The 17259-nt window shown below is 37.8% G+C and overlaps 1 protein-coding gene across 1 annotated transcript in view; it reads right to left on the bottom strand.

Moving 5' to 3' along the window:
• The window catches only part of TAF3 (TATA-box binding protein associated factor 3), a 294697-nt gene extending 284310 nt beyond the window's left edge, over positions 1 to 10387 (bottom strand). Inside the window, exon 1 of the mRNA XM_044677792.1 lies at positions 10018 to 10387. Within this exon, the coding sequence (XP_044533727.1) occupies positions 10018 to 10183 (166 nt within the window). The 5' untranslated portion in view covers positions 10184 to 10387. The remainder of the gene's footprint in view (positions 1 to 10017) is intronic.
• Between the last annotated feature and the right edge of the window lie 6872 nt (positions 10388 to 17259).

A 17259-nucleotide genomic window follows, 5' to 3' on the forward strand; every position in this document is an offset into this window, starting at 1 on the left:
AAAAATAAGGAGTTCAGTTTTGGACTTGTTGAGTTGAAGATTTTGAGATGCTAGACTGAAGGTCAGCAGAAAGATTAAGGCAGAATAGGTAGAGCTGAGAATTATCAGCACCAAGGTTAATAAATAAATCCACAGAAACTGATGAGATCACCAAGTAAAGTAGTATAGGACAAGAAGAGAAGAGGGCCCAGGACAGAGCCATGAGTGGCACGACAGGACATGACATATTAAAGAACAGTCAGATAAGTAGGAGAACAAGAAGAGAGTGATATCCTGAAAACCTAAAGAGAAGTATCAAAAAGAAGGTGATCAACAGTGTCAAAGGATGCATAAGGGTCAAGAAAAATGAAGAATGAGAAAAGGCCACTGTATTTGGCAAATAAAAGAAGTCCTAACTCTACTTAATGTTAACTCTGTCAGGAAGTTGTGCCTATCAAGCCTAAATGTGTCTTTTTTACAATGTCTATTTATTGTACTTGGTTCTCAATCTCTGGAGCCAAACAGAACAAATCTAATTCTCTCCAGATGATAATCCTTCAAATACTTGGGAAAGAGCTATCATGTCCCTCTAGGTCTTTTCTTCTGCAAGTTTCTTCAATTGATCCTCAATCCTCATATGACATTTACTTGAGGTTCTTCACCATTATGACTGCTGTCCAGCTATCAATATCCTTTATAAACTGCTATGTCCCTAAGTGAATTCTATCAAACATTTAAAGTACAATTAATTCCAGTACTAGATAAACTATTTGGCAAAACAGGCAAAGAAGAGTACTACTAAATTATTTTTATGACACAAATATGGTGCTAATATCTAAGCCAGGAGAAACAAAAACAGAAAAAGAAAATTACAGATCAACTTCCTTAATGAATATTGATGCAAAAATCTTAAATAAAATATTAGCAAAGAGACTACAGCAACATATCACAAGGATCATTCACTATGGCCAGGTGGGATTTATACAAGGAATGCAAGGCTGTTTAATGTTAGGAAAACTATCAGTATAATTGACCATATCAATAATCAAACTAACAGAAATCATATGACTATCTCACTAGATGCAGAAAAATCCTTTGACAAAACACAACACCCATTCCTATTAAAAACAGTAGAAAACATGGGAATAAATGGGCCTTTCATTTAATGATAAGTAGTATCCACCTAAAACCATCAGCAAATATTATCTGCAATAGGAATGTTAGAAGCTTTCCCAATAAGATCAGGGATGAAGCATTATCGCCACTATTATTTAATATTGAACTAGAAATGCTAGTTTTAACAATAAGAAAAGGAAAAGAAGTTGAAGGAGTCAAAATAGGCGATGAGGAAACTAAACTATCACTCTTTGTATATAATATGATGGTATACTTAGAAAATCCTAGAGAAGCAACTAAAAAACTAGTTGAAATAATTCATTAACTTTAGCAAAATTGCAGGCTACAAAATAAACCCACACAAATCATCAGCATTTCTTTATATTACCAACAAAGTCCAGTAGCAAGAGACAGAAAAGGAAATTCCATTTAAAATAACTAGACAATATAAAATACCTGAGAATCTACTTGCCAGGACAAAGATATGAATTATGTGAACACAATTAGAAAACACTTATCACACAAAGGCAGATCTAAACAATTGGAAAAATATTAATTGCTCATGAGTAGGCCATGCTAATATAGTAAAAATGAAAATTCTACCTAAATTTATTTACTCAATGCCATACCAATCAAACTACCAAATAACTAGTATGTAGAACTAAAAAAATACTAACAAAATTCATCTGGAAGAACAAAAGGACAAGAATATCAAAAGAATTAATGAAAAAATATAAAGGAAGATAGACTAGTATTATCAAATGTCAAACTGTTCAGTAATCATCAAAACAGTCTAGTACTGGCTAAGAAAAAGAATGGTAGAACAATGGAATAGATTAGATACACATTAGAAGTAAATATACATTAGAAGTAAATGCCCTTAGGAACCTAGTATGTAATAAACCCAAAGACTCCAGCTTTTGGGATAAGAACTCACTGTTTAACAAAAACTCCTGGGAAAACTGGAAAATAGCATGGCAGAAACGAAGTATAGACAGTGTTCACACTCTATACCAAGAAAATGTCAAAATGGGCATATGACTTAAGATATAAAGAGTGATACCATAAGTAAATTACAGGAACAAAGAATAGTTTATCTGGCAAATTTATGGTGATACAGAGCATCGTAAGATGTTAAATGATTAATTTTAATTTTATTAAATTAAAAAGCTTTTGTACAAACAAAACCAATTACTATAACCAAGATTAGAAAGGAAACAACAAACTGGGAAATAATTGTTCTAACAAATCTCTCTGGTAAGAGTCTAATTTCTCAAATCTATAGATAACTAAGCCAAATTTTTAAGAATGTAAGTCATTCCCCAATTGATGAAGAAATCAAAGCTACTGACAATCATATGAAAAAATGTTCTAAATCACTCTTGATTAGAAAAATGCAAATTAATACAATGCTGAGGTACTACATCACACCTATCTAACTGGCCAATATGACAGTAAAGTAATAAATGTTGGAGGGGATATGGCAAAATTGGGACACTAATATATTATTGGTGGAATTATGAACCAATCCAGCCATTCTGGAGGGCAACTGGGAACCATGCCCAAAGGGCCAATAAAAGTGAACATATCTTTTGATCCTGTAATATCACTACAGGGTTTGTATCCCAAAGAAATCATAAAAAAGGGGAAAGAACTTACTTGTACAAAAATATTTATAGCAGCTTTTATTGTGTTGGCAAAGAACTGAAAAGTGAGGGGTTATTCATCAATTGGGAAAGGGCTGAACAAATAGTGATATATGTTGGTGATGGAATACTATTATGCTATAAGAAATAATAAGCAGGATGAATTCAGAAAAAGCTGGAAAGATCTACATGAATTGATGTAGAGCTTATGAAAGCAGAACCAGGAGATCACTGTACACAGTAACAGCAATATTATCTGATGATCAACTATGAAAGACTTAGCTACTCCCAGCAATGCAATAATCTAGGACAATTCTGAAGGACTTATAACAAGGAATGATATCCACCTCCAGAAAAAGAACTGGAGTCAGATGCAGATCAAAGCATACCATATTTCGTATCAGTTTATTTACAGTTTTATTTGGGGGTTTTGGTTTTGTATGAGTATGCTCTTACAACAATGACCAATATGGAAGTATGTTTTGTATGCTAATACATGTATCACCCCAGATCAAGTTGCTTACCATCTCCGAGTAGAGGGAGGGAAGCGAGGGAGGGAAATAGTATGGATCTTACGGAAAATGCATGCTGAAAATTATTATTATTATAATTACATGTAATTTAGAAAATAAGATACTGTTGAATAAAAACAAATAAACAAGTTATAGTGGCCAAAATGGAATTCAATACTATGGATATGGTCTGAAAAATACTTTGACCCCTTAAATATTAGGGTATGGCTTTGGTTCTTATATATTTCTATCTATGCATTCTTATCCTGATTTTCTTTCTAATACTTTAGTATGTAATATTATATATTTATATCTGTGTACACTTACCCCCTAGTAAATATCTAGAAAAGGAGCAGTGATTAGAAAAAGCCAAAATGGCTTCATCAAAAACAGTTCATGCCAGACTAACCTTACTTCCAGCATTAGAAAGAGAAACAGAATGAGAATATGTAAAAGAGAAACTGTTAGCCAGGGAGAAAAATCTTTTGAGTTAAAAATCTCTGCTAAAAATTTGATACCTAAAATACATAGGAAATTGAAAGAATATTTAAGAACCAGAGTCATTTCCTAACAGTTAAGCAGTCAAAGTATAAAGACAGGGTTTTCAAAAGCACAAGTCATTTTCATAAACATCTAGTGGAAGAAGTACTTTGAAAGGTATTTCATGTGGCCAGATCAAATGAGATAATGTATATAAAGTGCTTTGCAAACAAAATAATATAAAAATATGAAATATTATGTTGGCATTCTTCTCTAGTGAGTATTAGAGTGATGTCTGCACAAAACAAAAAATATCAATGGCACAGTGACAATGGCAGTAAATAGAAGACCTGGGATTTTAAGACATTCTTCAGGGAGTTTTGATTTCCTGGATATAACAATTCCCACCAATAATGTGGAGCAAAACCCATCCTGTATGACTCTTGTCCATGTTTTCCCTGAAGCTTTGCTTCAGTTTTCCTTACACTGCTTGAATTTCACTAGTTGCATGTAAGCCTTCCATCAGTTAGCCTGTGTTCTTACCACATAAACAATCCAACTTATTTTTTTAAATCATATATTCATTAAAAAGATGCTCCAGGATATTTGGTGGCTCCCTCTCTTGCTCTTTCCTCTTTCTCAAGTGTGATGAGGCCCTGATACACAATTAAATGAAAAAGCTATGGGTTCTTAAAAGGCCTTCATTATTATATTCATCAACTTGAAGGAAATATATTATCATTTGTTCTATCCCCTCATTCCCATTAAATCCTAGGCCTGATATAAGTTTTCCTGTCTGTCAATATTAAATATCTGTAATGATCATTATTTCCTTTTCCTTGCAAGTTCTCAGGAAAGCACTCTGTTTGCTAGAAACTTTCTACGGAAGAGAAACATCCTTTTTCATTGATGGAGAACACAGGGAAGGTGGATTCTCTCATTTATGTTTAGAAGGGTTTGATGTGAACAGGCAAAACTTTTTAAAGGCTGATTTATTTAAATCTATTCTCACTATGTCCACAGGAAGTAGATGAATACAATACACAGGGAAAATAAAAATGTTTAAGTTTTAACAATGTGTTAGTGGAAATTTGGGGTTCATTTGAGCCTTAAATATTTAGATATATGACATAAACTTCCTGTGGACGTTTAGGGACTTTGAAACTACATTTCCCATGATTCAACAGGTTTCCTGTCTCACGTAGTGACATGAGCGTAGCTTAAATAGAGAAGACTTGATTGGGACACTCTCTTTGGTAGTACAAGGCAGTGAGGTGGGAAGAAGATATGGCGGTCAATTTGAATTAAATAATAGCAGGCGCATGGCCTTCTTGAATTTACCAACATGGCTTTAATTAAAATATTAATACTTCTACTTACATCCATCTATATCCATTTTAATCGTAACAGTAAAAGAAAAGAAGAAATGCAAGTATCACCAACTATATAAAAATACTCCAGATTACTGACAAGAGAAATGCCAATAAAACAACTCTGAAGTTTCACATCAAACCCATTAGATTAGCAAACATAGCAACAAGGAAAATGGCAATTGTTGAAGGGAAATCTAAACTGAAATAAAGTAAAATAAGAACAATGTACATAATTACAATAAGGTAAAGGAAATCAGTTTTTAAACTACAGAACTCAAATAATGCAATAAGCAATCATGGCTTGGGGGCAGCTAGGTAGCTCAGTGGAATGAGAGCCAGGCCTAGAAATAGGAGGTCCTAGGTTCAAATCTGACCTCAGCCACTTCCCAGCTGTGTGACCCTGGGCAAGTCACTTAACCCCCATTGTCTAGCCCTTACCACTCTTCTGCCTTGGAGCCAATACACAGTACTGACTCCAAGACAGAAGGTAAGGGTTTTAATTTAAAAAAAAAATGTTTTAAATAAGCAATCGTGGCTTAAAGGGGGAAGGGGAAAGGAATAATGAGTATTTATTAAGTACTTCCAGAGCCTCAGTTCCCTCATGGGAGATTTAGATTAGAAGTCATCTGAATTCTCTTTCATCTCTATATCTATGATTCTATAAAAGATCTGCAATGAAAATATGAAAAAAAAGAAAGAAAAGAATATTAATAAAACATTTAAGAATACTCAAAAAGTTCAAAAGAGGACGAAGCAATTTCATTACTACCTTGTTAAATTTAATGCTTTTTTAAAAAACCCTTACCATCTGTCTCAGAATCAATACTGTGTATTGGTTCCAAGTAAGAACAATGGGGGTTAAGTGACTTGTCCAGGGTCACACAGCTAGGAAGTGTCTGAGGGCAAATTTGAACCCAGGACCTCCTGTCTCTGGGCCTGGCTCTCAATACACTGAGCCACCTAGCTGCTCCCTTTAATATACTTTTTAAAAAAAAACTGTATGTAACAGAAGTTAATGGTTTTATATTCAATCCTCTTTTTGTTCTTTGATATTGAAACGTTTGTTTCTAGTGATGATTAAGTTCATAATAAAAAAAAAGAAAAAATTTAGATGATATGAAAAGCCTCAGTGAATGAGTACATCAAGGGATCAGTTTAATATAAAAGGCTGTCAAAAATATGATGGGAAATAGCAATCAAAGGAAATGTAAAACAGATGACTACAGACTTAACAAAAATGAGATTTGTGAAATTCAATTAACTTAAGAGATCCACCTGAATAAATATATGCATGAATATATATTATGTATTTAGCTAGATTAACCATACATACATGTATAGATGCCTCTGTGTATACTTATACATATATCCATGTATATATGCAAGTATATATTTGAAGGAAGGAAGAAAAAAAGAAACAAACTTATTTCTATCATCTCTTATTTGTGTAACATTAGTTAATAACCTGAGTCCCGGTTTCCTCATTTTTAAAATGTGGGAATTCAACCAGACAGTCTCTGAGATTCTTACCTAAAATGCCCTTGCTCACTCACTGGTTCAGACAAGGGAGTTGAAATATTCCTAGCTTCCCAGTGCCACTTCCAAGCTTTTCCTCTACCTCCATTTCTCTGTAATCTTTCTTCCTCTGAACTTGATTCAATCCACATTTACACCCAGTTAAGATTAAGGTAGCTATTATCTACTAACTCCAAGACACTCACCTTTTTTCAACAAGTTCAATGCCTGGCTCACAGTCTTTCTCACCTTCCCAACTCTTGCCCAAATACAAGGGGACTTCAGTATACATGTTAACACTTACTCTCAAATACCCAAACCTATCAGTTTCTCAACTCATTCATGACCTACTTCCTCCATCCCACCCTGGTTATACATAGTCAGACCTTCAATGTTACCATTACCCACAAGTATTCCTCTTCCATGTTCATGTACTGACATTCCCCATCTGATCATAGTTTGTTGTTATTTGCCTTTTCCCCTCCTTGCCTTGCAACCCCTATCACTATTCTTCATCCTCACTGTGACCTCTAATGCATCATGAGCCCTTTGGGGCCAGTTCAACTTTATGCTGAAATCTCTAAAGTCTCTTACCCACTCATATTTCTTGCCTGATAAACCTGAGATTTGAATTACTCTTAACATCTATTGCCTTAGCTCCTATTCACATGCTGCTAAATGAGGCCACAAAAAAATCATGAAACCATGCCAATTGGGTCCACTACAAATGTGCTACACAATCTCAAGGAGGCTCTCATTATGGCAAGGGAATCCATTTATATCTCCCTAGTCCATTCCACTAACCCACAGCACCTTTTCTAAACCTTTACATTCCTCTTAAAACTTCCCATTACTCCTCCCCCCTACCCAGACCCACCCTCTCAGCTGAGAATTTTGCCTTATATTTCACTGAAAACATTGAGGCCATTTGCTGAGAGCTTCCTCTTCTCCCCTCTTCCTCATTTCACATTGCTCAGATGCTTTTTACCACAATATTCTCCTTCCACTGTCTCACCTGAAGTAGTCCTTGCCAAGACAAACGCCTCTACATTCACAAGTGGTCCGATTGCATTATATTTTCTCCAGCAGATTGTCCCTTCTATCATCCCTACTCTCTCACTAATCTTCAGCCTCTCCTTGTCTAATGGCCACATCCCTACTAACAATAAATAGGCCTGTATCTCCCCCCAAAACCTCATTCCATTCATCCCTCTCTATTAGCTAATATCTCATATCTGAGGCTAAAAGCCATCTGCAATAGCTGTTTCTATTTCCTTTCTTCCAACTTTCTTCTTAACTTTCTAAAGTTGGCTTCCAACTTCATGCAACTGGATCTTCTCTCTCCAAAGTTACCAACGATCTCTTAGCAAATTTAAAGGCCTCTTCTCAAACCTCATTCTTGACATCTCTACCGCCACTGACATGGTCTATCACACTCTTCTTGAAATTTTCTTTTCTCTGGAACTTCATGACAATCTTTTGTCTTGATTCTCCTCCAACCTATATGACCACTCCTTAGTCTTCTGTGCTAGAGTTATGACCTAGTCATGTCCACCAACCCTGGGTGTTCCCCAAGGCTGTCTTGATCCTTTTCCTTTTCTTTCTATTCAATTTTGTTTGATGAGCTCTTCGACTCCTATGGTTTCAATGATCATTTCTATGCTGGTAATTCCAAGTTCAATTTATGCAGCCTTAACCTCTTTCCAAACTTTAAGTCTTTAATCTCTAGTCTCCAACTATCTTCATGGATATATTGAATTCTATATCCTGTACAGTTTAGTAAACGTAATATATCCAAAACTCTACTCATTATCTTCTCTCTCTCCTCTCCAAATGCTACTATCTTCTTAAATTCCCTGCTGTTGTCAAGGGCAACCACCAATCCTCCCAGTTAATCAGGTTCAGAATGTAGGTGTCAATCTCTCAACCTCAAATTTTTCCCCACTTCCATCCACCTGTCATTCTGATCTTCCTAAAAAACACAGGTCCGACAATATCACCCCTTCCCTACTCATTAAACTCCAGTGGCTCTCTACCTTCTGCTTAAAATGCTCTGTTTGGCTTTTAAAGCCCATCATAACCTGGCCCCTTCCTATTTTCCAACACCTTATTCCCTTCCTTGTAATCTTTGATCCTGTGACACTGGTCACCATGCTGTGCCTGGAATACTCACCTTCCAACTCCAAACATTTTCACTGGCTGACCCCTCAGGCCTAGAATATTCTCCCTCTTTATCTTCAAGTCTCAGCTAAGGTCCCACATTCTGCAAGCTTTTCCTGGTCATTCTTAAACTTAGGACCTTCCTACAAGTTTACCCCCAATTTATCCTTTATATATCTTGTTACTTTCATGTTGATATACTCCCATTAGACTGAGATTCTGGGAGCAGGGACTGTCTTCTGGATCTTCTGCCTTTTTTCCTATCTCTAGTGCTTAGTACCTGGCATAGTAGTTACTTAATAATTGCTATATGATTGAATAAAGTAACTTCAAAAGCTATAAAGGTGAATTGTCAGGAGTTGTATATATGAAATTAAGAGGGCACAGAAAACTATTTCTCAGTACTTTTCAGATTAATTTTAACAACAGAAGGCCTGTGACATTTATTAAATAACAAATGATTAACTTACACGTGAGAAATAGATATGGATACACATCTTACAATAACACTGGAAGAATAGACTATGGAATACTTGAGAGACTCTAATAAACTTAGTCTGAACAACACCCAAAAAACCATCAACAAAAATGAAGGTAAAAAATTTCCCCAACTGAAAGATGAGCATGCCTAACAGAGATTAAAGCATGGAATGAAATGGAAAAGCTCCCCCAACCTGGGCACGTGCATGGCGACGTGTTTATGAAAGGTAGAGAAAAAGGAAGGAAGTAGCAGGATTGTTCAAGGTATTGAGAAACAGCCAGTGAATACTTCGGGGGCACAGAATTGTCCGGGAGTATGGTTTTATGCCCTATACTAGGAAGGCCGGCAAGTCTCAGAAACTGTCAGCAGATGGGGCGCCTGTGACAACCTAGCGCTGTAGTTTGCTGAGCGGGGAGGAAAAGGGATCAAGGTACAAGACGGAAGGGGGTCAGGAGGTGGGAGGAAGGTCAGGAAAGTGAACTGTCCACAAGCACGTTAGAAATGAGGCAGGGAAGAAAACAAGAGTCGAATTTGCAGCGGGCAGCAGGTAATCAGGATGCCAAGAGGATGCTGGCGGGAAGTTGGCAACTGAGAGGGATGCCCCAAGATGTGAAGGAGTGTTCCGGGGTAACAGGCTGTGAAGAGCACTGGGTGGGAGATTGAAGGGTCGGAGGTCACACCAAGAGAAGAGCGGGGTCGGGGACAGAGAGGGCAGAGGGCAGGGGGTAACCCTCCCGCCTCGGCCCTCGACTCACACAGCTCGGAGTAGCGATGGCAGCCCCGGCCCAGCTGCTGCAGGTACCGCTGCAGGACGTCCGTGAGAAGGTGGCAGGCGCTGAGCTGCACCGAGTCCCAGCCCAGCGCCTGGCAGATCTGCGCCACCGACACCCGCAGCAGCGACCGCGAGTAGCTCTCGCACATCCCGCTCCACGGACTCCCGCGCCGCCTCCGTCTTCGCCGCTGCCCTACTCCTCCTCGTGCTTCTAAACTCAGCGGGCCTCCTGGGCCATTGTCAGGGGCTCCTCTCCACCGCCACCACGCAGGGGAAACCGTTTCCCGGACTCCCGGCGTCTACCTCAGAGCTTCAGCTCCGCCGGGCGCGCCAGCCTGAGAGCAGCCATTTTGGATTCGCCCCGCCTCCGTTTGGGGCGGTCTCTCCTATGAGACAGCACTAATCTGTTGCCGAAAGCATCGATAAGCAGCAGTTCCCACCCCGCCCTCTGCCCATTGATGATTCCGGCGGTCGTCCTTGTCCCACGGACTGCCGGGGGCCAGATACTCACATGGACTTGGGGCTTCGCGATTTGCCCAGCGCTTCCCCCTGCGCTGCAGCCTGCCTGGGGGACGGAGGGAAAGAGCCATAATAAAGTCATCTCATTTCCAATTTGCTAATGAAACTATTACAACTAATGGGCAAACCTTGACTCCGACCCACGTTTTCAGTTGGAGGGGAAGTATTGGGAAAGGGAGTAAAAAGTGGATTGGGGTGGAAGGGAGTTTCCACTCACCTGGGAACCCGTGTGAGAATGCGGCTCCCCAGAGAGTTTATGGATGAGTCCTTGGCTCGGTCTGAGCATCCCCCACCTGAAATTACCGAACCAAGATATTTGTGTATACCTTCTCAATGCAAAGCATTCAGTCTATCAGATGTGCATATATGTATTAAGCTACTATTTTTGACATTCAAATTTTTTCCAATTAGCAATCATCTAATCTCTTTATTCTCCCCTTCCTTCCTCCCTTCCCCCCCACAATGGAAAAAAAAAAGAAGGAAACAAACCTCTGGTAACAAATATGCATAAAGGGAAAAAAATTCCTACATCGACCATAGTCCCCATTCATTTCCTTTTCCACTTTGCTAAAGAAATTAAAACCACAAGCGGGAGAGCCTGGTTTCTAGCACGTTTACTCAGGGGCAAGTGGGGGTAAAGGGGAGGTAGTTCTTGCCACATTAGAACGTGGCTGCTCCGGGGATCTGTGAGTGAATTCAAGGCTGGGTCTGAAATTACAAGACAGAGATATTTGTATATACCTACTCAATGCATGGCACTCAGCTTGCCCAACGAGCACATATTTATTAAGCTATGTTTGGCATTTACACTTTTTTCCAATTAGCAAACAACATATCTCTTTACTCTCTCCCAGCCTCCCCAACACACACACACACACACACACACACACACACACACACACACACACATACACACACACTCCAGAAAAAGAAAAATAAATCCCTCGTAATATATATAGCTAAGAAATTCTCATTGACCATGGTCCTCTCAGACTTTTCCAGTCTTCTTACACATTATTCTCCCACTGTTACTCTCGGATCAGGAGTGACTGTAGACTTTGGACATGGAGGTGTAAAAACGTCCCTCTTTTATTAAGACTTCAAATTTTCAGGATGTTAGAGGCGAGTAACAAGGACATTGAAAGTTAAGGGTCCATTCAGATTGCATTTACACCTAGTAAAAAATGAGCTACTTCCAAATAGGAGTGAATAACTTTATATCTTGTAAAGTATTAAAGTTTGGAGTAGGTTTAGGAGTATCTAGTAAAACTTGTGAGGCTTTAAGGAGATAATTTGTATATGAAAGGTCAGTAAAACAGGTGAGCAAGGCATAGGATTGCCGGTTTCTTTTTCCTATCTAATTCATTTACATGAACCAATAGGAAAGATTTAGAGTTTTTAAAGACTGAGGAATCCTGAATCTCAGAGTTCCTAGGTAATGACTAGACAAAAGAGCAGTCTGTTTATGTCCTAGGCTTCAGAGATGAAGATTTGGAAAATAAACTGAATCTTAACCTCTCTGTTACCATTAACACAGTTGACTTACCCTGATCTGAGTGCTCTCTCATCTCTGGATTTTCTTAGCACTGCTCTTTTTTATTCTCTTCTATGATCACTTCTCAGGAGCCTTTGCTGCTTCATTATCTGCCCTAGGGCAAGAGTTCTTCTTTTTTCTTCCTATATTCTCTTTTGATAATCTAATCAGCTATTATAATCTCTGCAGATGGTTCAGGGATCTGTTTATTCAGCCCTAGTCTTTTCCCTGAATTTGAGTCCTACATTACCAATTACTCATTAGGCATTTCAAAACGGATGTCCTAGAGAGGTCTTAAACTCGACATACTCAAACCTGAATTCATTATCTTCAAAAAAAACTTCCACTCTTCAAATTTCCCAATGTTTGTTATAGTCACCACCATCCTTCTAATCTCACATATTTAAAACCTTGAATTTTTCCTGAGCTCCTCACTCTCCTCTTCTCACATATCTAACTATTTGCCAAATCCACTGTTTATGCCTTCAAATCTCCCAAATTCAACTCTTTCTGTTCACTCATTGAGCAAGAATCTTAATTCTGGGCTGAACAAATTCTGGTATTGGATGGTGATAAAATACTATTGCACTGTAAGAAATTACGAATAGGATGAGTTCAGAAAGAACTGGAAAGTCCTATATGAACTAATGCAGAGTATAATAAGCAGAATCAGGAGAACATTATACACAGTAACTGAAATATTGTGGGATGAGCAAATGTGATAGACTTTGCTACTAATAACAATATAATGATCTAGGACAATTCTGAAGAACTTAAGAAAAAGAATGCTATTTACCTCTAGAGAAAGAACTGTTGGAGTAGAAATGCATATGAAAACATGATTTATCACTTGTTTATTTGGACATATGATTTGGGGTTTTGGTTTTATGAGATTATTTGCTTACAAAAATGAATAATATGGTGATATTTTGAATTATTTTATATATATATACAAAATCTAGTGAAATTGCTTGTCAATTCCAGGAAGGGGAAGGGAAGAAGGAAGACAACATGAATCATATAACTTTGGAAAACTTATATGTAAATTTGTTATTGGAATAAAATAAAGATACAAAAAAAAAAAGAATCTTAATTCTGGGCTTCATCACTTCTCCCTAAGATTATTACAAAAGCTTTCTAATCAGGGCAGCTAGATTGCTCAGCAGATAGAAAGCCAGGCCTGGTAATGGGAGTATAGAGGTTCAAATATGACCTCAGATACTTCCTCCTAGGTGTGTGTCCTTGGGCAAGTCACTTAATCCCAATTGCTTAGCCCTTACTGCTCTTCTGCCTTGCAAGCAACATTTTTAGTATTGATTCTAAGACAGAAGGTAAGCTTTGAAGCTTCCTAATGTGTCTCCCTTTCTCAAGTCTCTCACCATTTCTATACATCCTACAAACTACAGCCAAAGTAATTTTCTTAAGTGCTGATCTGACCATGCCATTCCCCTATTCAGTCAAATAATCAATCAGTGGCTTCCAATTGCTAAAAAGATAAAATGTGAACTCTCTTTAGCTTTTAAAGCCCTATACAACCTAGCCCTAGACTATCATTATAGCCTCATTGGACATTGCTCCTTTTACTATATACTCTGATTCGGTCAAACTTCTTACAAATGATACTCCATCTCCCACTGGCCATGCATCATACCGGGAATTCACTTCCTCCTTCCCTCTATGTCCTAAAGTCTCTCTCTCACTTTAAAATATAGTTCAAGTACCTTCTTCTTTATGAAGCCTTTCCTGATTCCCCCAATTGTGAGTTCTCTTCTTTACAGACTCTTGTGTAGGATGTGTGTGCTATCCATGTTATCCATGTTGTACACATGACATTTTTCTAAATGCTGATTGCACAGAGGTGCCAAGAGATATCTCTGGACTCTCAACTACCTCTCTTCAAAGGAAATTTGATTCCTGCCTGAAGGAAAGCAAGAGATTGGAGCCACCAGACTAGCTCATTTTGCTCTTCTCAGAGAGAGAAAATTAGACTAGAATTATGTCTCTCTGCCCTCTTCAATACTGCTAGTCTGAGGGAAATGACTTTTTTGTTCAAGTCCCTCATCTAACTAATATCTTATGATGGGGAAGGGATTCCCCAAATTATGTCTACAGGTCTGACTCCTTTTCTATCAAATGTTAGTTACACTGTGGACATTACAATGGTAAGTAGCAAATGAATCCATTTATCCTAGCCAATAACAAACAGAAATCAGAGAAGTCATATAGGGAAAGCATATATCAGACAATATGCAGATTACATATGTTTTCCCACTGGAAATAGTATCTCAACTGAGAGAGTCCACAGTCCCATCCAAAAGGAAATTCTTCAGTCTTTAGAGCCACAAACTGGAAATCTAGGACATATTGAGGCACCAGTTCTTCTATGTGTTGACTTCTTCCCAAAGTCTGTCTTCATCCTTCAGGGTCTTCGCCCCGTAGAGAGCCTGGACTAGACAACCTTCAAGGACCTGACCTATGCAGGGGCATTTAGCAGTTCAGTTGGCAGAGTACTTTGCCTAGAGTCAGGAAGAATTGAGTTAAAATCCATTCTCACATACTTGCTATGTTACCCTGGACAGATGAGTCATTTAACCTCTGCCTCCTTCAGTTTCCTCAACTGGACCATGAAAATAATAATAGTGCTTACCTCCTAGAATTGTTGTGAGGATTAAATGAAATAATATTTGTAAAGTGATTGGCATGGGGCCTACCTAGCTCATAATTCTCTCTCTCACTATCTTAAACCCTTCGCTTTTATCTTAGAATCAATCCCAAGTATTGGTTCCAAGGCAAAAGAGAGGTAGAGGCTAAGCAATTGGGGTTAAGTGACTTGCCAAGGGTCACAAGTTAGGAAGTGTCTGAGGCCAGATTTGAACCCAGGACCTCTCACCTCCAGACTTGGCTTTCTATCCATTAAGCCACCAAGCTACCCCCATAATTTTTTGTTAATAAATGCTTGTTTCCTGTTTCTTTCCTTTAGGTTCCAAAATTGTGGTTTTAAGTTCTTCCTTAGAAAAGTAGCTGGGCTCACTTTTACAGACTGAGAAACTGAAGTAGAGAGATCCAAGAGAGAATTTGATAAGAGCAAAGTCACAGTGCTTCAGCTATTAAGCTGCCCTTTGCTAAGACATTAATTATAAAAGACAATAACTTATGAAAGGTCCAATGAATGATGCTTTCACAAGCACCTAATTATAAATTTATCTTCTATAATAACAAAGTTCAAACTCTTCCATCTGTAGGCCACTTAAGGCAGTTTAGTTGAAAGATTTTGAAGTGAAGACATCTGAATTTGCTTCCCACGGTGGCATAGTTGAAACAGAAATGGATTTGGAATTAGAGGACCTGCTTCTTTCTTGTATCAGAAAAACACTCCACCCTTCCAATTCTCAATTTCCTCACCTATAAAATGGGAAGACTAGACAAGATTATCCCTATTATCTATTCTAGTTTGGCATTCTGATTCTAATAGAAAAAAAATATTTCACTTGAGATCACAGCATTTTGACTTATTTTGTACTGTAGGGGAAGGAGAAAGAAAAAGAAGTGTATATCTGGGGAAGGAGAAAGAAGAAGGAGTAAGAATAATGTAAGCTCTGTCAATATAATCTCTTTCAATAAGAATTTTTAAAAAAATGTTATGTAAAATATTTTGTTTTCACTTTCTTTTATTTATGTGTTTCAATTTTTGGTTTTATATTGGTATTCTCTCACAATCATACCAATATGGAAATATATTTTTCATGATCTTACACATATAAAACCTAGATCAAATTGTTTACAATCTCAGGGCAAAGGGAAAGAAGGAAAGGAAGGAAATAATTTGGATCTTATGATATGTTAAAAATTTTATTACTTATTTTATTATATTATTAATTATTATTTAAAATTAGATAAATCAAATATATTTTAAAATTTGTTTTACTTTCAAAATTTTACTTCCAAAAATTTTTTAAATTACTTTCATGTCCAAATAAAACTTCCCTTTCCTCTTCCTAGCTAGTCATCCCCAGCAAGGATTAAAGAGGAAAATAAGCTGTTTGGCAAAACAAATCACTCTACATGCACTAATTAAGCACCAATCTTAATTTCTCTCCTATCCTCTAGCCTCACATTTCCAATTGCCTTTTAGCCATCTATGTGTCTTAGATATCTCAAACTCAATTTGTCCCAAACTGAATGCATTATCTTTCCCTCTAAACCTTCTCCTCTTCCTGACTTCCCTATTACTGTCAAAGGCACCACCATCATTCTCCCAGTCACACAGGCTTCAAACTTATGCATCATTCTAGATTCCATATCCAGTAGGGCATCAAATTCTATCATTTCCACCTCTGTAACATCTCTTGAATGCCTTCTTCTTTCCTCTAACACTGCCACCTCCCTAGTGAATGTCCTCATCACCTAGAGACTAGACCAGTGGAATAGTCTTCCCTTGGTCTTTTGGCTTCAAGTTTCCACCACAATCCATCATTCACTGAACTGTCAAATGGATCTTCCAGAAAATAAAGGTCCAATCATATCAACTCCCTATTCAGTAGACTCCTATTCTTCCCTATCATTCCAGGACCAAAAATTATTTCCTCTGTTTGGTTTTTCAAGGACTTTCATAGCTTGGTCCTTTCCTACCATTTCAGTTTTCTCACACCTTATAGTCCTCCATGTATTCTTTGATCCTGTGACACTGCTCTCCTTGCTGCCCCTGGAATGTAATAACATCCCATCTCCAGACTCCTAGTGTTTTTCTCAATTACCTACAGGACTGTACCTCTACATCTCTGCCTTCTGGCCTCCCTGGTTTCCTTCAAGTTTCAGGAAAGATTCTACCTTCTGCAAGAAACCTTTCTCAGACTTTCAGTCTTTCCTCTAAGATTATCCCCAGTTTATCCTGTGTATAGCTTGTTTCTATATAGTTGTTTGCGTATAGTCTCCCCCATTAGACTATGAACTCTGCGAGAGCAAGGATCATTTTTTTTCTGTCTTTCTTGTGTTTCCAGCATTTAGCATAGTGCCTGGCTTAAAAAATTGGTAATTGATTGCTTGATACTATGGGTTAAGTTCTGGGATACAAAGACAAAATAACTTTCACCTCAGGAAGCTTGCATTCTATTAGGAGAGACAACATGTACATATCTAAACATAAACATGCAGCTAAGTATTTCTATAAATTCA

This window comes from Gracilinanus agilis, chromosome 5 (assembly GCF_016433145.1).
Source record: "Gracilinanus agilis isolate LMUSP501 chromosome 5, AgileGrace, whole genome shotgun sequence".
In the NCBI taxonomy this organism is placed as follows: Eukaryota; Metazoa; Chordata; class Mammalia; order Didelphimorphia; family Didelphidae; genus Gracilinanus; species Gracilinanus agilis.